Source organism: Mustela erminea, chromosome 1, assembly GCF_009829155.1.
Source record: "Mustela erminea isolate mMusErm1 chromosome 1, mMusErm1.Pri, whole genome shotgun sequence".
NCBI lineage: Eukaryota > Metazoa > Chordata > Mammalia > Carnivora > Mustelidae > Mustela > Mustela erminea.
Genome location: NC_045614.1, coordinates 89,491,264 through 89,514,263, shown reverse-complemented (window position 1 = coordinate 89,514,263; position 23,000 = coordinate 89,491,264). Strand labels below are relative to the sequence as shown.

Sequence of the window (23,000 nt, the reverse complement as noted above, 5' to 3'; positions counted from 1 at the left end):
GTCCCACCTCCACCATCGACTGGGTAGGTGATCTCAGCCTTAGCTCCCTCCTCCACAAAATGGCACAGTCAGAATGATAATACCATTTTCATAGGGTGGTTCTAAGAATTAAATGAAATTATGGATGTGAAGTCCCTGGCTTAGAGTTAGTGCTCATAAGTTCATTGTTCATGGCATGGCGGGAGTCTAATGAATGGGAAACTGTCGGTAAAGGCCTTCTCAGATCATTGCCAAACCTGCGGCCACCAATCTAGATTACTTTTGGTATTAAGAATGTTACCAAGACTGGGACTTAGACATGGGGACCAACATTGATGCCAAGTGTAGTATCTCACCGGAGGCTCCAATAACCCAAGAAAGGGGAGCAGGGGGCATATGTAGCTGCAGCCCTCACAGGGTTATTGGAATTAACCATTGCTTTTTCTCTCCTTTAAAATGCCAAAATCAATGGACCCCTCCTTTCCTCACAGATCCCTTTCTGCTCTTTCTTCCAGGTTAGCAGCCTAACCCCAAAGATTAAGCTTCCACTCGGTAAGGAAATAGATCGTGCTGTTACTAAAACAGTTTCCTTTCATCCTCCCGCGCAGATCCACAAGATGCATTCTTTCTTGGACTACATCATGGGTGGCTGTCAAATCCAGTTTACAGTAAGTTGCTTCCATATTTGTTCATATTCAAGGACCAAGGTGTGGGGAATGGCACTGGGATGGGGGCATGAGAAGACACAAGTTTATTAAACCCTGGGTCAGCTTTGTTCAGATCTCATTGCTAGTATGGTATCATGTTTTGGCTTTTGCTGTTGTTGTTGATGTTGTTGTTTTTAAAGATTTTTTATTTACTTATTTGAGAGAGAGAAAGAGAGAGAGAGAGAGAGAGAGCAACAGAGGTCAAGAGCGAGTGGGGAGGAGAGGAAGAAGTAGGCTCCCCACTGAGCAGGGAATCCAATACGGGGCTCCATCACAGGACCCTGGGGTCATGACCTGAGCCAAAAGCAGACACTTAACTGACTGAACCATCCAGCCACCCCTGGTATCATGTTTTTAAAGTGACATCATACTTCTGTTTTCTCCAGTGAGTATGGTTGTCAGGAAGTCATATAAGGAAATTCATGCCACCTATCCTCAAGTGGTTTGGGAACTCCTTATGCTTCCCATTCTTCCAGTAACTATTTGAGGCATGGGCCAGTAGGCATATTGCCAGATCCCATAATCTGATGAGCTGGATGGCAAGGAAGTACACCATGCTGGTAAGTCTCACTGAGCCAAGGCAGATGCAGCCCAAACACAAGCACCAACACTAGATGGTCAGTGCCAAATGGTTTGTCAGACAAGAAAGAGGTACATTCCAAAATATTGGAGAACTAGACTTTCAGAGTTGAGAAATGGAGTATCTAGACTCACTGGGTGGATTGGGGATCATTTCCTACATATAACTTGTGAGCACCTGGGATGTATATACTCCAAGTGTGTATTTGGGTGGGTAGCCTGGGTTTTTTTAAGATGCCTGGTAGACAAAGCTTATGAGTACATCTGCCCTAGAATAACTTACTTAATATTTGAAACCCTCCTAGGTTTGGGCTGATGTGACCTCCAGAAAGAACATCCCCAGATGGCCAGAGATAGATCTGTTAAAACCTATGGGAAACCCACATGTCAAACAAGAGAAACACAATCTGAAAAGCTTTTGTTCCTCATCTTATAGATGTATAATAATGAATTTCAGCCCTGTTTAGCTCCCTCAACTGGCTCAGTCATATGAAGAAAGCAAGGCAGATGGTTTAATTTTTTTGTCCAGGTTTAAGCCCAAGAGGGTAGACAGGACCACTGTATTTCTGGGAATTGGATGGTGGTATTCAAAGGACTAAAAGGGCAGTCCCAAGAGGATGAGTTAAGGGGTTGTTTGATAGGCTAACCTCTCCTTAACTAGAAGCGTGTCCTCTACTCTAATCTCAGATGGGTCTGCATTTGTCCCCCCTAGACTTTGAGCATTGTTCATCTACCCCTCAATGGTTACGAGTTAGCTATACAATTTGGTAATTTCTTTGAAGTCTAAGGCTCTCTGAAGATGCCCCTACCCAGCCCTTCCATGTGCACTGCATGTGGGTGCACACAGAGAGTAGCAGACGTGTTCATCGTAAGCACCACATCTAACACTAGCTGTCCTATGGGCTCCCTGTCATGTTGGATGTAGAAAAATGGGAATAGGGAAGCCAGCAATGTCATATAGGTGAGCTACTGGAAATAGTGTCTCACAATCTTAGGCAAAGCGGCCATTCAGGAAACTATTTATAGGTTTTCAAAGGAAAGCTCTATTGATTTGGATCTGCTTTAGAGTTTACAGATTCCATGCTCTTAAACAATGCTTTATTCAACCTCCAGGGACTTACTCTGCCCTTGGAGTTATGCCACAAGGAACCAGCCCCCATGCACACCAGAAATTTCACCCTAGAGCATCCCCAGCTCCACGTCCACGGGCCTACCTGACAGAGAAGGATGGCCCTTCCCTCCTTCGTCACTCCTGATGATCCTGCCCAGCTGGGAGGCACCATCTTAATGACTTTCACCAGCACCTCCCCAATTCCAGCCCCTCCTCCCTTACCTTATTGACTTAGTGCTCCTCAGACTTTTTGAATAGTCTTTTTATTAAGCTCTACTGGATCGTCCCCTGTGAGGGGACCATTTGTTTCCTGTCAAGACTCTGACCAGTACACTTTACAAGCAGGAGCTCAGAGAAAGCTTTTACACTTTCCACAGATACGTGGTGCTTCTGACTCAGCCTTAAGAATGTCAGAAGTGGAGCATCTTTCCTTTCAGGTGCCAGGCTGAGGTATATTAGGGACTTTAATTGAATTATAATGGATTGAACACTCAACCTTAAAGGACAGGTAAAAACAAGGAAAAAACAAGAAATGAGATGAATAAATAGGATACTAGGTTTTTCCTTTAAAAGCATTCCTACAGGGGTGCCTGGGTGGCTCAGTCCATTAAGTGTCCAACACCTGATTCTGACTCAGGTCATGATCTCAGAATTGTGAGATTGAGCCCCACATCAGGCTCTGTGCTAGACATGGAGCCTGCTTAAAATTCTCTCTCTCCCTCTCACTCTGACCCTCCCACGTCCACCTCTCTAAAGAAAAATAAAGGCATCCCTATGAACTGAAATGTTTATGCATTCATATATTCTAATGATAAATATCAAAACCATATTTGGGTCAGTATGCATAAATAGGATATATTCAGAGGAGTGTTGGAGAAGTGGTTTGGATTAAGAATTTGAAGGGCTTTTAATTTTGAAGTAATGTGGTGGGTAAGGGAATGGTCAGAAGAATCTTGAGCAGGACGTTAAAGCAATTGGGCACATGCTTTAGGGAACTAAACTGGGAGTGTTTGGTGGTAGGCATCAAAGGTGGTGAGGGAAGCCCAGAAGGGGAAGCAAGAAGAGATTAATAGTCCTGGTGACAAGTAAGAAGAGGCTAAGCTAGCAGGGCAGCAGTAGGAAGGAACACTGTGGCAAGAGAGTCCAATAAGCCTTGGCCCATGATCCAATGAGGAGATGGAAGACCAGGGAGAAAGAGGAGTCCAGAGGACTCAGATCTTTTGTGCCTGATTGACAACGCATGGCGATCCTATTCAAGGCAACATGGAAATCCAAAGGAACTGCCAATGAGATGATGATTTGCTTTTGGACCTGACTGATGTATTTCCAGGCCTCCCAGTAGAAATAGCACTCATAAATACGGTCCTAGGTTTCAGGAGAGAGGTAGAAGCTGCACGTAAATGGGTCTGGGTGGGATGTCCAGAGAGAAGAATACAGAGAGAAAAGATATCTCCGGATATTGTAGAAGATCTCCATTGGGCAGCAGGGGGAAGAGGTGCAACCCGTAGGAGAAGAAATGCCAAGAAGAAGGTCCAGGACAAGGCAGTACCTCAAATGACCCGGAAGAAAATGTTATGAGATCAAGGGCAATAATCCCATATGCGAAAAAGAAGTCAGAAGATGAAGAATGAAACACTGTGTCATGTGATAAAGAGGCACATATCATCTTATGTAAGAGCAATTTCAGCAATGTGAGACAGAGAGAGCCAGGAGTCAGGGTGTAGACAGAAGTAAGGAAGTGAACACAGCAGGTGTAACTCTTCATTCAAGAAAAGCTGGCAGGGAAGAAGAGACAAGAGGGGGAAAGGAGGAGAGCAACTTGAAGATTAAAAGAGGGGAGGTTTCAGGCTAGAATCTGACCATAAATAGAGGAGAAGCCCCAGTGGAGGGCAAGAGATTAAGATGCTAAAAAGAGCCCTAGTCAATGATTCTTTTTTGGTCCATGGCCTCACTTGAGAATCTGATACACAATCTATATCCTCTCACTGGAAAATGCACACACCTGATTCTGCATGCAATTTCGGGAGGTCAAGGGCGCCCCTGAGGACATTCCATCTCCTCATTCGAATCCTCAAATCATAAGAACTTGAGGGCAATTGTCACGTGGCCGTCTAGGAAGAGGTGGGAGGAGGTGGGCAGATGAGAAACAGATTAGAGAGGGGGAGATGGAGTTCACTGTGTTTGGCACATGGCACAGCAGCCAAAAATAAAATAGATACTAGAATTTCACACACAAAACACAAAATTATAGACAGCATAAAAGAGACAGACACCATAAGGTATTTGGAAAGAAAATGGTAGAAGAGTTCACTGTTTCCTTTGAAAGTTACTGCTTTTCCAGATATTTAAAAATGTTCTTTGTAAAGCAGATTTTCAGAGAGGAGCTGTAAGCAACCTAAATGTCCAACAATAAGATAATGGCTATGTAAATTACAGTACCTCGTTTAGGTGGATTATGGTAAAGTCATTTTAAATGATAATTACAATGATTGATGATAATGGGACACGTTTATGACATAATGTTAAGGGAAATAAAAAAGAATGTAAAGCAAAGCTACCCTATGATTACAACCACGTAAAACGTTTATGTCTTAAGACATGAGAGAGAGGAGGAGAGAGAAAATCTAGCTAGAAAAGAAAAAGAAAACATGACCTTAAGGAAATCCTTACGGAATGAGAATTGACCTCAGGGGCAGCCTTGACCTCCCAAAATTGTGTGCAGAATTAAGTGTGTGCATTTTCTGGTAAGAGGATATAAATCTTGTGTCAGATTCTCAAATAGTCCCAGAGACCCCCAACAAGTGGGTTGGTTGGTTTTTTTGTTTTGTTTTTGTGTTTTTTTCATATTTTCAGATGGCCATTTTTGGTAATCGTATTGGTAATTTTCTACCATTAAGAATGGTATTTCCCTTATCTCTGATTTTATAGTCTAGATTTTGGTACTCTAATATGAATGTGGCTCCTCCCAGATTAACTTTCCAGCCTAAAGAAAAGGACCACCTAAGACAAATTCTCTCAGGAAATCTTCCCGAACCTAACATGTTCTGGGCATCCTTTATCTACACTGTGTCTCAGTTCAAGTTTTAAATCTTTACAGTATATCCCAGACTAAACACTGGTGGACTGTGGTAGAGGTGTAGACCTCCAAGAAATGAGAAGGAGCCCCGGGTTGAAGAGGGGAATGCTTTGCAGTTTGTGGGAAATTAACCAGGCAATCTTGGGGGGCTTTCCCATCAAGTCTAGTTCCTATTTCTTTGCCCCCCAGTGGAGTTTTGAGGAAATAGAAAAGCACAAGAGTTTAACCTGTCCTTTAAGAAATGGTCCAGACTGAACAGTATCTCCACCTACAAGGCTTATTGTATGGGTCCAAGCTGTATTTAAATATAAAACAAACAAACAAACAAAGAAAACAGCTGCCCCAGCAGATGATATGAGAAAGGTTGACTGCAGGTTGATTACAGAGCGATTAGGCCACCAACCAGAGGTTGGTTCCCAGCAGCTTGCCTTAGAAAATACGCGGGAGGTTTCAAATGACTTGTGTGTCGCAGACAGACAAGGGGATCTGAGAAGTGGTCTCCTTTCGCAGAAGCAGCTTAACATATCCAAAGATAGATGCTTATCCTTGGCTTCCAGCCTCTTTCCGGAAGCGGCTCCGCACCCAGGGCTTGGTGGCAGTGGAGGGAGCATTTCGCATTCTGACTCTATGAGGTTTTGCAAAGCTGTTCCACGGCTCTGCTTAATGATGAGTGAGGCCTCCTGGGCAGAAGGGGAGAGCCACGGGCGGCGCCTGTTCCCGGGCTTTCGTAAATGCTTCCTATCCGACAATGAAAACGTGGACGCCCCGGGAGCCCACCAGCATTCAGGAAGCCAGGCGTCGGTGGCCACCTCCACAAGCTGGCACTTTTCAGTCATTTCCTTGCTTTTATTTCTCAACTTAATCCCGTCTTTCACTGCCTCCCTGTTGCTTTTTAAAATAAACCTAACCTTTCGCTCTGTTCTCTTTCCACTAATGCTAACTTAAAGAGCACAGAGAATTCTTGGTAGAAGGCCACCTCCTGAAGATAGATTCTTTATCTCCAGCTTCATCGGGGAGATTTAAGAAACCATCACTTGCCAGGAAAAAGCTCTCTCAGCTGCCATACCCTTAAGACTGTCCATGGTTGTCTAGTCAATGATAAAACGGAGTGGAAACCTTCCCCCTTAGTCCCCAGGGGCCTGCCTGCAGAAAGAAAATAAAACTTCCCTCAGGCCTTCCATATGTATACACAACACTACCAAGAGCAGGTGGCCCAACGACAACCTTCTAACGCTGATCTTCAGATGCTGCTACTCTCTTCAAGATGCCGTCTCTTCCATTTCCAAAGAAATGTGGCCACTCCTTTTCCCTAACTGCCATCCATCAGCCACCAAATCCTCTTCCTTTTTCTATCCTAAACCTCTCTGGTCACAATCCCCTTCTCACTGTTACCTCCGCCACAAGCTAATTTGTTAAACATTAGGAAATTATTCCAAGCCTGAGGATAAAGAGTTGTTAGAAAATGAAATGATCAACGATGCCGGAATGAGGCAAAAGCAAGAGAGGCACCTGGGGTCCAAGGTTTAAAAGGAGGCCTTCACTGTCAAGATCATGCAAGTGTAGGGTCAGCTGGGAATGAAAGCCTTCTTGAATGTATGCCCTCGTCACCCCTCTTGCCTTCCCCTAGTCCCAGCCTTCTGTGATATGTGCTCTACTTTAAAATCTACTGTTGCCAGAATCTGCGTGTGTTCATCCAGACATTATACACTCTTCTCCCCGTAACACAACATCTTCATTCAGGTGAGACACCTGGGCTTGGATGCTGCCACTTGGTGCCTGCGTATCTGGAGGCTCTTACCCATGACGAGGAAGGAGAAGAGGAACATTTAGGTCTCTTGGGTTGTCATTTTTCTTTATGGAGGTTTTTCCCTTCTGGCCTTTCTCCTACCCGGTTTCATCCTCCGGTTTTACATCAGGATGCCAGCATGCTTTTGTTACCATGGAATACCCTTGATCCTCAGGTAATCAGCACATGGGACAATTTTAAACTGCAGCATCAAGCAGCACAGGCAGAGGATTGTGACGATCCATGATGAAGAGCACCGTAAACAGAGCAGTTGTGAGCCATAGGTGCTGATTATTAATAACAACATCTCGACACCTGCCAGTGATTTGCATTTTAGATAAGTTGGAACAGAATCAAGGTTATCTCCATAACAACTTTCTCACATTCTCTAGAATTCTCTAGAGTCCTACAATGTTTTCTTTAGTAGGAAAGAGGTGACTTTCCACCTAGCCTTCCTGGCACAGTTTTTACCTTGTAAAGGTCATGGACATGTGTGGGAGGCACTGGCACCCCTTAAGTGTGTCTCATCAGAACCCAAAGGCTTAGCATGGTGGCTCTGCATGCTTGAGATCCATAAACCAGGAGGACTCTAGGTGTGTGGTTTCTTCAGACACCATCTCTCCAGCACCTCCCACGTTTCCCTCTTAGAGAAGTTTTCCAGAAATAGTCTGCATATATTTGGACCTCTGTGTGCTTGAGGCCCCATGGGTGGGTCCTGGAGTGCTTTACATCTCGTTCTTATTCACAAAATACATGGAGGCCCCCAACACATGAACTTTTCATCATAGTCCTGATTCAAAGGACCTTCACCTATTGTCTTCCTCTTTTTTTTCCAGTGGGTTGACTTTTACCTTCTGGCTGGAATCTATCTCAGAAGATGCTGAATTTTGCTGGTCCTCTTTAATCACCCCCAGCCATCCTCAATAACACATTCTCCTTATTGCACAGACACACACACACACACACACACACACACACACACTTTACTGACTCTTTTCCTACCTTTTACAACTGGTCTGATTACAAACAGCTGTTCATTCAAGGCCATTCGTCTCTCCTAAATTACTCTAATTGCTGCTAAGCTTGTCTCCTTACTTCCAGGCTAAATCCCCTCCATTCTTTATAGGAATAAACATAGCCAAGTACCATCTTGGCATGCTAGCCACAGCCATATATGTTCCCTTAGGTGTATAATGGCATAATGGAGAAGTCTTCAGAGAAGTCTGAATATAGAAGTCTCTATAGTCTTCAGAGCTATAGAGACTTAGGTTTTTACCCAGCTCCACCCCAGAAAACTTCATCACCTTTAGGCTGGGAATCAGGAGGATCTTCATCAAGAAAAAGGAATAGCAATCTCTGCTTCCCAGAGTGTTTTCATGAAAATGAAATAACGCAAAACGTGGAAAGCAGATAGTACTGTGTCTGACACAGAGTAGGGTTTTAACAAAGGTTGCTCCTCTCTCCGTCCCTTTGTTATCTGAGCAAGGGCATCTCAGGGTTGGGGAAGTACTGTGTGATTTTTTCTCCACCCGACCTTTCCTTTTGAAACACTGTTAGTACTAGCATTTTATCAGCTGGTACTCCCTTTGTTGAAAACATCAGGGTGTTCTGAAAATAGATTTTGAATCCTGCTTAAATTTCTTTTCAACACAGTCCTGGGGAGGGGTGAGAAAGAAAGGGGACGCAAAACCGGTAATGAAGAAATAACCTCACATGAAAGAAAAAAGAAAGGTTGTAAGTGAATTGTTAGCCTATCGCTTTTTCTTTTCTAGTCACTTGGATTCTATTGTAGCATTACAATATAAGGCATGGGGGCTATTTTCACCTATCATCCTTGCTCTTATGGGGTCATCTTTCAGGAGCAGAAATGAAACACATAGCGCCTTTTCTCTGTCCTTCCAGAAGTGACATTCCCCCCTAAGCAAATCCAATGGGACATTCCAATTATGTGTCATAATGGAATTTTGTCAAATAATCTACAAGTAGCATTTCCCACGCACAGGATCATAAGAGAAAATAAAGCCTTTCTGTCATTAGTAAGCTTGTGAGTGGATCCTGACAGGCCCTGAAGAAAAAGAGATGTAACACGAACATTTCTTGCTTTTCAGACAACTCCTTCTGTTTTAATTGTTTTAATCGCCCCCATCTTTTCCCTACCACTCCCCATACTCCCCACTCCCAAGCTGAAACTTTTTTTTTCTTTTTTGAGAGGTATTTGCTGGGTTAACTTTTATTTAATTGGTAATGATGTTGGAAATCAGAAGAAATGATCGTTCCCATTTTAGCACTCTCCAGGCTTGAGCCTTTAGTGGTTGGTTGCTGTTGTTAAGAGTGTTAAGTGAGTCAACTCTGAATTAGATAATGATGGTAAGGGTCAGAAAAAATTTAAGAAGTTCAAGGATAGTATCTACTTGGTGGCAAGACAGAGGTTTTTCTTCTTTACCTCCCAGTCACGGTGCCAGAGCATCCAGGCTTCTTCTCTGTTACAGGCAGGACTTCTCTCACATGAGGGAAAACCAAAAGTTAATGCCTCACTCGAAGCTGCTTCTTGCAGAAAATTTATTATAACCATGTCAACACGTCTCTGCAACTCGCCACACATGAAAATATGAGTATGGCTTTTGAGATAGACCACACCAGTAACACAGAATTTAGTTTTAAGGTAATTTACCTCTGCCTCTGAGATGAAATTGTCCTGCCTGGACAGCAGAGAAGTCTTTTCTTAGTGAACCGAGAACTGGGGACCAGATATTCTACCTGTACTCATGCTGCCTGGTAATGGGGATCAGCAATGGCTGGGCTTTCTGACGGACATGTCCATCTCAAGTTCTGTTTTGGCACCGGGGGAGGGGACAATCAAAGACTACAGAAATGGTCTCAACCAAATTAATAACTCCTCTCACTTTCCTTTTTGGCAGCATATGTGATGTGCTGCTTTTTCCATCTTGAGTCATGTCCTTTGTGTGGCTGATCACAATGCCTGTGAGATGCGTTCACTTTAATCTACCCGTTCTCCTCTTTTCTCTTCCAGGTAGCTATAGATTTCACAGCCTCAAATGGGGACCCCAGGAACAGCTGTTCCCTGCACTACATCCACCCCTACCAACCCAACGAGTACCTGAAGGCCTTGGTGGCTGTGGGGGAGATCTGCCAAGACTATGACAGGTACAAGACTCCCAGTTGGCTCACGCCTTATCTTTCTGTCGGTTCTGTTGGTCCTTCGCTGATCCTGCGCAGAAAAGTGGAAATCAGGTCCAACAGCCACCCATACTGAGGTTCATGAAGAAACGGGATAAAAGCTTGCCCAAACCTTTCATCCTCTCCACACCTAGAGAAACTGAGCTCATGCCATGTTCAACTTGGTCACACACAGACACACACACACACACACACACACACATACACACACCACAATCCTTTCTCAGCTTTCTTATTTGGCTTGCAAAACCACTTTCCTTTTTGTGAAGTTTCAGAAGGTGTCTTGCTACTCAAAGCTTGGTCTGCGGACTACCAGCATAGCACCACCCAGAAACTTAGAATATTCTCTCAAGCCCCACTCCAGACGTATTGAATTTGAATCGGCATGTTAACAAGATTCCCAGATGATTTGCGTGCACAGTGGACTTTGAGAAGCACCAGTTTATTGGGCTTTATTGCATCTAACCCTCACATTCCGCCTTGTGTAAGAGGCACTGTTTAGCAGGAGAGAACTGTGTGGGGAGGTTAAGCAATCTGTGCACTCACTCAGCCCAAGGCAGGATTTGAACACAGATCTAATTCATTCCACCACTGAAGCTCATAACCACAGTGTTTCACTGATTTCAGAGCTACTGGTAACATCAGCAGAGGGTGTGCATCTGCCCATGTGCATGTGTGTGTGCCCAGGGAGTGTTTGTGTGTGTCGATATGTGTGTATCTAGAAAACTTGATTTTTGGGATCAGATCGGTATTATGTTTGTTTTCCCTCGCTGGTAAATATTGACCTTTCTCACCAAAAGAATTGTAATTCACATAGATTACATGAAACTGAATGCATTTTGCCTTTTCAGTATGTCCAGGTTGAGGTGAAGTTGTTCACATGTTCAAAAGGTTCTTTAAGGAAGAACCGATATAAATATAAATACAGGTAAATCTCAGTTGTGTCCTTAGTATGATTATAAAACAAGGCCAGTTAGTAATAAGAAGCACCAAACTAACCCTTTAAATCAGGACAATAAGTGACTCTGTCCTCCAGTTTCAGATAGTATGACTTCTGTTCTTTCTAGTCTCATAATTAGTGGTAGTAATATTATAAACCTGTTGCCCCAGGCACATAGGGAATGAGACAATCTAGTGATCACAATGTGCAGAGAAACAAACAGGATGGGGAAGAGGAAGGTCTCGCCATTATTCTTCCTGCTGGTCATTTTCTGGATTTGACTTGGTCATTGCCAGTAACTCAACTGGGTTTGAGGGCAGTTGGGGACTGAACAAACAGGTCTGGTAAAATCAAACAGCTTGAAACCCTCAAGCGCTTGCTGACATTTGCCCTCTTGTACATTTAGAACAGAAGGCAATAGCATTTTAAATTACCTTGTTGAAGTAATACTTCTCATACTTAACCTTGAGATATTAACTATGAAGATAACTTGAATTTCAGCTCTGATTTGTTTTGGCCCAAATACAGGGAGTATTCCTAGAGAGGGTATATATCATACGGAGAGTTCCACCAAGGAAAGAAAAAACTGACAAAGTGCATCTCCATTGCCAGAAACTTCTCCAGCCATCCCCAAGACACCAAAGCAGTTATCTCTTGCACCGAAATGATTTAGTGTTCTAGTGTATACATAAGGAGCCAGAAAGAAGGAGGGAGTGGATAGCTACAGGATTCTTAATAACTTTTAAATCTTGAAATGCTCATAAAAGAAATGGAGTAGGTAAAGTGCTCCATACAATACAATAAATAGATGCTTGACAATAATGTTGACTCTCTTCGGGAAAGAAGGCAGTGTACTCATGCATTCCAAAGGGAAGTTTGGTGGGTTGACCAGGAACTAAGCTGCCAATGCCCAGAGCCTTGGCTGTGTTTCTGCAGCAGATTTATGGAATGATCTGGAACAAGGTGCTGAACTTCCTATTTCCTGGTCACCTCACATGCAAGATGCAGATACTATGATCCCAGGGACCCGTATATCTTTTAGAGCTATTATCCCCTTAAAATATGAAAGCCAGGCAAAGGCAAAGCCCAGAGAGCATTTTGTATTCATGTGAAAATACAGATTCAGTATAAAACTAAGATGGGATACCTTAGGGGCTACATGAAGAATTATTGTAAATTATTCTTTTTAACATTTTAATAGTATAATATGGAAATTACTGGCCCAACTGTCCAGGAAAATCAGGCTTCTGCAGCTCAGTGGAGCTTGATGTATACGTATACATATATGTATAAAGAAGGCAGCTCAGCATTAAAAAGGGCAAATACCAAAGGAGGAAAAGCACTGAAAAACCCAGGCGTTCTTTTGAAAGACTCCCTGGAAAAATGTGTAATGCAAGCTGCTGCCTTAAGAACTGACAAGGTTCTGCAGTTTCTCCTTTGTGTGGGTGGGTAGACAATAGACAGGCAGAGTCAGGAAATTTCAAGTTGGGGCTTTGGAATTAATTTATTCTCACATCAAAGTCACTGAGGTTGATGTTCAAAAGAAACACTTGAATAAAAACTGACAGAAGGCGTCGTTCCCCCTCCTGCAGCAACAGAGAGGTTTTTAATCCCCATGAGCCTTAGAAATTGCTCCCAGCCTCTGACAACCAGGGGTTTTTCTTCCTGCCTTGTACAGTCATTGCTGAGGGGTCAGTACGAGGTGATCCATGAAGTAGAACAGCTTGCGAGATGCATAAAGCCCTTCTCAGGGTGGCCTGGAAGGGGAAACTTTTCCACAAATATCTGGTCCTAAGCCCAGAAGACAGTCCTGCCTGCCTGCTCTGTTTCTCTGGGTCTGTGCCGGAAAGAGAGAACACTGCCCATACTTTCCCCTTGGACTCCCCAACCATGCACACATATCTGCTCTCTCTCTCTCTCTCTCTCTCTCTCTCTCTCACACACACACACACACACACATACACACAGTGCGCGTGCACACACATATATTCCATTTGCTTTGTAGCATTTGCCCAGCTCCTGTGAACATACCGGTCAGGCTGCTCAAGATCAAGGTGACATCCCTGCCTTGGGCCCAGCAGAGATATAGGTCTCTGACCCCCTGTCGTGTTCTCCAGCAAAAGGCTGGTCTATCTGCTATCAAGAGAGTATAAATACTGAATACATTGCTTGCAAGCATAGACTGCCATGTCATGGATGTGGCCACCCCAGAAGGAGACAGAGGTTTCAGCAGCTGAGGCAGGAGTCTTCCTGCATGGTGCATTAGGAGGCGAAGTTAAGGCTGATGCCCCATCTGACGGGTATTGGGTTTAGAATCAGAAGATAGGTTTGTAACACAGTGCCCCCGCTTCCACTCCACCAACACCAGTCAGGGGTTCTCAGCCTTGGCAGGCACACTGGAATCATTCAGCGTGTCTTAAAATATGGCGATGCCTGGGCCCCACCCCAGAGCCTGCTTTAATTAGTCCGGTGTACACCCTGAGGAGTCAGGATTTTTCATGGGCATTTTTCTAATGGGCATCCCAAGTTGAGCTCCAGAGTTAAATCGATTGATGGGTCAGATGCGATGGCTAAGGAGCTATGCAGCACCTGTTGGCTGCCGGGCACCTCACGTGGTACCATAAAGACAGAGATAAATTAATAGAGCATGATTTCCCCCAGCCACTTCATAGTTTCAGAGAGAAAAAGGCATGTAAATAAATCACAGCCCGGCACAGTCAGGGCGGCTTTGCCCTGTGTAAGGATGGGGACTGCATCGAGAGAGAAGGAGTAAGTTCCCCAGGTTAGTTTCCAAGGCAGTCAAGGAGGACCTTCTGTGAAGAGCAAATTCTGGGATGTTCAGAGTGGTAATTCTGATCCTTTGGAATGCTGATTCCATCCTTTGTTGTTATTAGAACATGGATGGACTTTTCTTTATTATTCTGAATCTTTAGACCAGACCAGCCTCCTGCAAAGGGCAGAGTCAACAGGGGTGATGGAAAGAGCACAGGGTCCTATGGACAGGTAGACCTGGGTTCAGACCGTCGCTCTGCTGCCTCTGTTCTGAGGTTTCCTTCCATTCCATGAGCCTTGGCGTCCTTGATTTCAAATGGAAGATTTATCAAACTTTCCTTGCAGAGCAGTTGTAAGGATAAGCTAGAAAGTGGCTAGCTAGCACATGTTATGCCTGTGATACTCAGTAAATGATAGAGGCTATTATCTTCGATATTCTTAAAAATAAACTGAACACAATAGGAAAAAGGGATTACAGTGTCAGATCTAAAGGACATTTGGGACCAATGACCTTTAATTTTTGGTTTTGAGCATATATCCCTAAAAAGAATTTTTTTTTAAAGATTTTATTTATTTGACAGGCAGAGATCACAAGTAGGCAGAGAGGCAGACAGAGACAGAGAGATGGGGAAGGAGGCTCCCTGCTGAGCAGAGAGCCCGATGCAGGGACCCAGGATCCTGAGATCATGACCTGAGCCGAAGGCAGAGGCTTAACCCACTGAGTCACCCAGGCGCCCCACCAAAAAGAATTTTATACAAATGTGTAATGTCACATATTTTTACATTGAAATCTAATGTTTTCCATCATGAGTTTAAACAATGACAAAGACCGAAAATCCTGGTGTATTGTAAATAGGAACATTTAAAAATAAAACTCTTACATAACTCTTGTGAATGCATTTAGTAGGATCTAAATGCCATAGCTCTGTGATACTCACCATCATCCATTTAAAAAATGTATGAACAAGCTCTTTAACTGGAGTTGAGAATTTTGATTATTTCTTTTTTTTTTTGTATTTAAATTTTTTTTAAATTTTTTATTTTTTATATACATATATTTTTATCCCCAGGGGTACAGGTCTGTGAATCACCAGGTTTACACACTTCACAGCACTCACCAAAGCACATTGATTATTTCTTTTTTTCCATGAAACTTTTATTTCCATTTCCAGTCCCCTCCCCCAAAGAATTTCATGCTAATGTATCTTTAAGATTTGGATTCAAAATCTTTTTATTGAATTTCTACAATAAAAATATGAATATAAGTTTTTAAATTTCTAATGCCTAAAATTTTCTCTGTTGTAAAGAGTCAAAATATTTTTTAAAATCTTCTGTTGGAGCCTTTATTACAATTATTATTAGTGCATAATTGATCAAAAGAACATAAATATATTAGGAATGTCAATGTCTAATTATTGCCTATAAAAAAAATAAAAACTTTTAATGAAACAAATGGGGTTCTTTCCCAAGTAGTTTACCTACCTGTAGATGAATGCTACCTAGTACTGGAACAGTCTAAGATCAATTCTAATCCAATTTAGAATTGGGCTTCTTTCCCAAGTAGTTTACATACTTATAGATGAATGCTACCTAGTACTAGAACAGTCTAAGATCAATTCTAATCCAATTTTTTGTTTTTATCAATATAAATACTAAGAAAACTTGTTCTTATAAATAAGCACATGGTAATGAAAAGAGTTTGATGAGCAGTATTACTTATTTATTTCCATTCTAAGTTATATATCAAAAAAAAAATCACATAATGGTTTATCACCAAAATGTATTTTTAATGATCTACCAGCTGATATCAGCACTTCCTACAATTTTTTAAAGCAAAAATTGGCAACTACCTGACTTGCAGAAGGATTTGTTTCCTAGTTCCCTTATTTTCTACTGCAGAGTTTATACACTCTGGAACAATGCACCATTGTGGTTAAGATTCAGAATGGGTAAGGAGAAGGGTAATTGTGAAAGGGAAGGTGTGAATGGAGAGCTGGTCTTTCTATTATAGGTGTTCCCAGAAGATCAATTTCAACAGAGAATAGCTATGAAAGTAGAGAAACTGAATACTGATTTCCTTAAAAAAAAAAAAAAAAAAAAAGCCATGCTCTCCTGTCCCCAGAAGGGCTTTGCATTTATTTCCATGTACCCCAGTGCTAAAACCATTGTCTTAAAGAACAGTCTTAATTAAATGTCTAGGTGTTCTGAAATGCCATTTTGCTCTGAGTCAGCCTCTGTTTCCTTTGGATGAAGTAAGTTGTCTTTATTTTTATTGCCCTCTTTCTTCATCTCAAAGTCTTCCTGAACAGAAGGATAAAAATGGTGTTTGAAAATAAATCTTCCATCTGGAGATCATCAGAACAAGGTCATTCCCTAACAAGTTCAGAACGGCATGTTCATTTACCATTGAAGACGATGGGCTCTTTTCTTGTATTTTTTACTGTGTTATTCCAATAGTGAGAATAAAAGATTGCCTTTAGCAGTGTGGTAACATTGAATTTTCCAAGTGGGCAAGTTCCCCCCATCCTTTTCCCAGTAGCTGCCGAGTGGCCCCTTTCTCGGGGCTGAGTGGATTCAATCTCAAGTTCTTTGATGTGCTGGTGTTCCCAGTGCTTCCTTGTATGCTCAACCTGCCTTCTCTTGCCTCTTGCGTAAGACTTCTCTCCGCCTAGTTTTATTTTTAATCAGGAAGCGTGAATGTTTAAATCTATTGTGCTTAGGCTCGAAACTTTTTCTTCAGTGTGTTTGTTAGTTAGAGACCTTGTGGTGGCTAACTTCAGAGAATTGATGCCCTCCTGGGTCATTAATTATTCCTCTTGTAGGGTGAGGCATTTTCTCTACCTCTCTGCTCTTGAAATTCAATTACATAACAGTGCATCATGCTCAGCAAACTTCAAATCCCCAAGGGTGGCTTAGAAGGTATAAAAAGAATATCATTAAGGCTGGAACATTGGTTTAGTGATTAGCAATGGATGGAATATTAGATCTCACCCTTCCTAGACTCATCAAATTAAAAAATAAAAGGTATGGAGCCCCCTACGTTCCTGTTTGGACTTCTGAGCCATCTCCAGGTTGGAAGAGCCAGGACCCAGTCTCCACCCTAGAAAATGTTTTTCCAGACTTGCCCCCAAAGTACCTCTGAGCTCTCCCTCACAGATTCCTCTTCATACCTGCTCGCCCTTGTTTTGGTTAAGGAGGAATTACTGAGGCGATGTATTTCAGTATTTCCAAGGACCTGAAGTATCTTTTTTTCTCAGAGTTGTGACTAAACCTTTATAAGATGTTGTGTTTTTCTATTTACCACTATTAATACCTTTTCTACTAAATGCCAGATGCAAAGCAGTACAAAGCCTGTTCCTGCCCAATAGTGAGGAAAATGGAGAGCTGGTGGTTTTCTGGAGAATTTGACTAATTCCAAAGAATGCTGGCTTCCTTGTATCTCCCAACCCCTACACAAAATTTGCTTGACTTTGCCGTATTTTAGTGAAGTGTTATCAAAGTCATCTTTGGCTACTAATGACCTCTACATCTGTCAGATAGTGATGGGTAAAAATCTGGCTTTGGTACTTTGACTACTCTGTCAGCCTTGGGGGGTGGGGTCCCATTTGGTTGACAGAGCCATTCAGAGACAGTGAGCCCTAATCTGAATTTCCTTTCCTCCTTTACTAACTCTGCAAAAAGCTGAGAAATGTAGGAATTGTTCCAAGAACAAATCTCAGTTGTATTTTTCATGGGAGAGAATGTAAAAGGTAGATGGCATGAAAAGGATATGCCTCTGCCAAGAACAATATTCCAGAGCCCCACTGCAACAAAGGTTTGCCTAAAGAGAGTCTTACTTGTCTGGTCAGGGGGCCCTGTTACTGCACGTTCCGGAAGGAAATCACATGTAATGCTATATACAATCATTAAATTATAATGGGACAACAGGAAAGGCATGGGCTTTAGAATCACACGGTCCTCCCTGGTAAACACCTTTGGCCATCTTCTTAGCCTTTCTCAGACTCACTTTTTCTGTAAACAGGACTAGTAAAGAGATGGAACTTCAAGGGTGGCGTGAGAATTAAATAAAAATGTACCTTGCATAGCATCATGCCTGGCACATTGTATGTGCCAATTAATTTTAATTCTTTGCCCCATCATCTCACCTATAGTACAGTAAAGTTGGAGTTAATATAACATATGTGAATGAATAAATTAAGGGACATTTCAGTATGCATAAGAGAAACTAAGCCATGATTCAGTTCATGGGTTATCTAGTTGTTAAATATTTATTGTGCACATACACTACGGCAAGTATGCTGAAGAGAGGGGCAAGGGGCAGTTTGGGACAGAGAGGCAGTGTAGATGTAAAGTTATTAATGCAAAAAAAAAAAAGCAGCATCCCTTTGCATTCAGGAGATAAGAAAAGATATGTGAACAGTTTATATTGTTTGTATGAGTTAAAGTAATGGATACAATGAGTCCTGTAGATGGTACCAAGCCCTGACAGTTAGCCAGCCTTCCAAACTTCCCATTGACTTTTAATATCTCTTTGGATTTAGACTTGTCTGGATTTGAATCCTGGCTTTAACTAGCAGCCTGATCTTGGATAAGTCACTTTACCTCCCAAGGCATTTTGCCACCTGGGAAATGGGAATAATGGTCTCTCTTTACAAAGATTTTAAAAGATAACATATATGAAAAACCCTAATAATCAACCACTGAAGTTACCTAACTCATGATCACTTTTCAAAGACAGAAAATGGGGAGGGGAGGGGAGGCAATCCTGGGCCATTTTGTTACTTAGTATCAAATCTAGCAAAAAGTTATGGGAAGAAATTGCAGACTAATCACTATAAAGAACTTTAGGGTTTCCTTCTTGATTTTAATTACCCATGCTACTGCTATCCCATTACCACAGATAATCAAGAAGCATGAGTCAGCATTTGGCATAGGAACATGTCCTTGTGAGGTAATGCAGGTTCATGTTTTTCTTCCTGATTAGATGAACAAATGAAGCAACTTCTTCTTTTTTTTTCCAGTGACAAAATGTTCCCAGCCTTTGGGTTTGGTGCCAGGATACCCCCAGAGTACACGGTAAGTGAGTAGAGATCCTTTGCTGTTGCTTAAGGATGACTTGGGATTCCTTCATAGGCGTTCACTCTTTTGGCCCTTGATAAAATTATGTAAGTAGAGCCCCAAAACTCAGAATGGTCTTCAGAACCTGTGGGATTAGCTCACTGGTACCTATCTTTTGATGAAACCCAATCTCCTGTATTCCAGATGGGTCTTCTCAGAGGTCCGAATGAAAGGTTCCACTGTTGAGCTTCTTTAATAGATATGGTCAGAGACTGAGAAAATACTCAGGAAGCTGATCTCCACTGGCTCAGAACCTATCTATTCAGGTCTGCCCCAGAGAAAGGTCCTACTGACAATGCCAACAGTGAAAGGTCATGAAAAGGATGTCTACAGACTCCCTCATTCCAAGTCCCTGAGCTGGCCTATGTGGGGGAGAGAAATAGTGAAGTCCTGAAGGAGAACCATTTTGGCTTCGAGTCTGAGAAGCTGGAAGGTTCTGTGAAAACACTGGCATCCTAGTTGGTACTGATTTCTCATCAACAAGGAAGGCAAAGATTGTGAAGAGAGATTTGCACTGCAGGGGAGCTGAAACATTGTGCTGTGGTATACCAGATGTTCCTGTGGGACACTCTCCACAGAGAATTCTGCTCCCACAGGTAGAAGGGCCTTGGAGAGAAAGCAATGTCCCTACCCCAGCCTCACCAATTCCTGTGAGGTACATGCTAAGTGGAAGCAATACTGCTCAGTCATCAGTTTCTCTTTTACTGATAGAGTTGCCGAGCAGGAGAAAAATGCTAACATTTGCTCCCACACCAGACCTCTCAGACCAATGGCCTTCCCCTCCTGTGTCCTTTTTGAAAAAAGGGAATCCAAATCCCTGTTACTACTGGGGTGAACAGTGGATGGACTGGAGTGTCTCTCTGACCTGTCCTCTTTTTTGTTGGCCTCAAAACCCACCCTGTCTTCCCTCCTGGGCATGGCTACAGAATTCTAGAAGCATTTGTTGGAAATTGAGCACATGCAGAAGAAGAACAAGAACAGGAGCTGCTGACTGGTGGCCTGTAGACATTATTCAGAACACAAATGTATTATATCTGACACAACTTTTTTTTAAAGAATTATGCAATTTCATTTACAATGTTAGATTTCTTGCTTCTCCAGAAAAACTGGAAGACCTGGCAACACTAAGATTCAAAGAATATACATATAAGAATTAGCCAGAACTGAGGAGATGCAGTCACCTTTAGATGGGGTATCAAATCCAGAATCTGGACAAATGGGTGCCAGCCTTCTTTCTAGAGCTACTGAGCTTTGAGAATGACCAATCAAAAACCACCGGTCCATGGGGAACCTGGTGTTTCAGTTGGTTAAGCATCTACCTCTTGATTTCAGCTCAGGTCATGATCTCAGGGTTATGAGATCGATCCCTGTATTGGGCTCTGCACTCAGCAGGGAGGCTTCTTGGGAGTCTCTCCCTCTCCCTCTGCTCACCCCTCCCCCTGTCTCTCTCAAATAAATAAATAAATCTTTTAAAAAATTAAAAAAACACAAAAGCAACCACCAGTCCAACTACCCAGAGATGGTAGAACATTCTCCACCACATTCCCACCAGGTAGTTTTCTGGTCTCAGCCTGGCCCAGCAGGGCTAAGGTCAGAGGTGTGCAGTGCACTTGTTTCAGCCCCTCCTCTTCTCATCTATGACATCTACCTGGCCCCCCTCCTGGTGTAACTCATCCTTTTTGATGTTTTCTGAAATCCTCATGCTCACCTGATCCCTTGACTCCATGCTACCTGCCAGCTAATTTATTCTTCCTTCTGTCTTAACAGACATCCCTCCCATATCCTCAGTGCTCTTCTCAAAAAGTCATACAAATGCCCCTTTTCCCACACCTAATTTCCCCTACACCATGACAGGCACTGATGGTCTCATCCTGTCAGGTGCCCCCAGAGAGTTTGTCACAAATGCCTTCTGTAGGATAAAATCTCAGAGTTTGCCTTAAAACTGAGCCACAAGCACCTCCGTCTTAGTTTGCACTCTCTTGGGAACAGACCTTGAGACAAGGATTTGGAGGCAAGTTGTTTATTTGAGAGGTGGAGGAAACCTCAACAGAGAGTGGAGAAATGGGGGCAAGTCAACACAGGGTATGCTGACAAGTCAGTCACCTCTGTGGGCAGTTGGAACTTAATTCTGCTGGGGCCCCCAGGGAGATAATGCAGAGCATGCACAGACCCCAAGAGATAAGACAGCTGGGGTACTGATACACCATATCCTGTCATCCGGTGAGTGATTAAGGACAACTCCCCAGGGATGCTGGTTTTCCAATACTTTTAGCTAGGCAGGCCCGAGAAAAACTTAAGGCAAATAAAGCAGGTAAGATGATTGGAAGTCAACTGACTTGCCTGGAAGTGCTCAGGACAAGGAAATGTGGGGTAGGGCACCAACACTAAGAAAAGAGGGGTCTTGTAATGCAATGACCTATCTTCTAGCCTCCAAAAAAGTTAGTGCTTGGAAATAGCCTTTGAAATGGAAGAAGTCTCTGTATAATTCCAAATGATCCAATAAACATGTCCAGATGCCAAAAACATCCCTCTTGTTTTATCAGGTTTTAGAAACCAAAAAGTAAACAATATCTTTTTTGACCTTATGCATAGCTCCTGCCAGATAGAGGAAATTGTGTTGGAAGAGGAAAAACTGTATTTATTACTTTTCCAAGAGTAGAGTTTATTATAACCTGTGTATATGGGAAAATCCTTCTGTCCTATATTTCTACATATCATGTTAGAATGATTCTTAAATGTCAGCGGCTTAGCTGGCACCTTCATAACCATCACCATGTTGGACACGCAGCTTGCGTTATTGAGCTATCATTGTTTTTATCACTGCGTCCAAATAGAGCTCGGCCAGATCTAAGCCTCCAGGCTGGGGCCAGTTCTATCTGGAAGCTATTTGAAGTTACATTTTTCTTCGATTTCTTTTTTATTTGCCTTATTCTTCTCTCCTGCCGGCATTTATCTGATTCTAGAAAGTCTTCCTGTCACCTCAACTCCACAGGGAGCTTGGAATTCACCCTCCATCTCAGATTGATTGTGTAAAGGCTTAAAATGGTTCCTGCTGCTTAACACATAATGAATGTAATGGGCATTTGTTTGCAAACTCTAAACCCCAGTGCCTCCTTACTGGATTAAAGTTATAATTCTCCTCTCTTCCTTTTTTAAATTTTAATTGGTGTCTAGGTCTCTCACGACTTCGCAATCAACTTTAATGAAGACAACCCGGAATGTGCAGGTAAATCACACATGAAAGCAAGCTGAGGGCTCACAGCCCTTCTGTAGGTACCTTTCCCATTTTAATCTCTCTGCTCTGATGCAGGCTTCCTGGATCCAGAGAAACCATGCTACTCCAAAGACAATGGAGAGCTGTAATAACAGAGCAGAAAAATAGCTATAAGAGGCATAATGCAGAAGAGGTCTTGAGCTTACAGCGAGAATATTGATAACAATTCTGGGTTTCTCTAACCAGAAAAACTCGAGGGAGAAAAACTACCCAATGGGCAGTGATAAGCTATGCCCCTTTGTGCTTTCTAAGTTTTCATTAGGTATTCATTTATCACAACTTCCTCTCTGTGAAGGAATAAGGGGTGGGGGGAGGAACATGGAAAGCATTTGACACTTTCAGTGTGCTGGCAAAGGATATGACGTCAAACAAGTAGCTTCATGGTTTTGTGCCAGAAAGAAGAGCCTTCTCAAAGGCTTTGGTCGGTATTGCATTATTTCCAGGTAGAAATTCCTCAACA

At 42.6% G+C, this 23,000-nt stretch overlaps 1 protein-coding gene across 2 annotated transcripts in view; it reads left to right on the top strand.

The window, feature by feature from the left end:
- Nucleotides 1-23,000, top strand: part of CPNE4 (copine 4) — a 468,028-nt gene that overhangs the window by 431,067 nt on the left and 13,961 nt on the right. For both annotated transcript variants that reach the window (XM_032333091.1, XM_032333096.1), the window contains exons 10-13: nucleotides 588-647; nucleotides 10,270-10,403; nucleotides 19,170-19,224; nucleotides 22,441-22,492. In XM_032333091.1, the coding sequence (XP_032188982.1) occupies nucleotides 588-647; nucleotides 10,270-10,403; nucleotides 19,170-19,224; nucleotides 22,441-22,492 (301 nt within the window). The remainder of the gene's footprint in view (nucleotides 1-587; nucleotides 648-10,269; nucleotides 10,404-19,169; nucleotides 19,225-22,440; nucleotides 22,493-23,000) is intronic.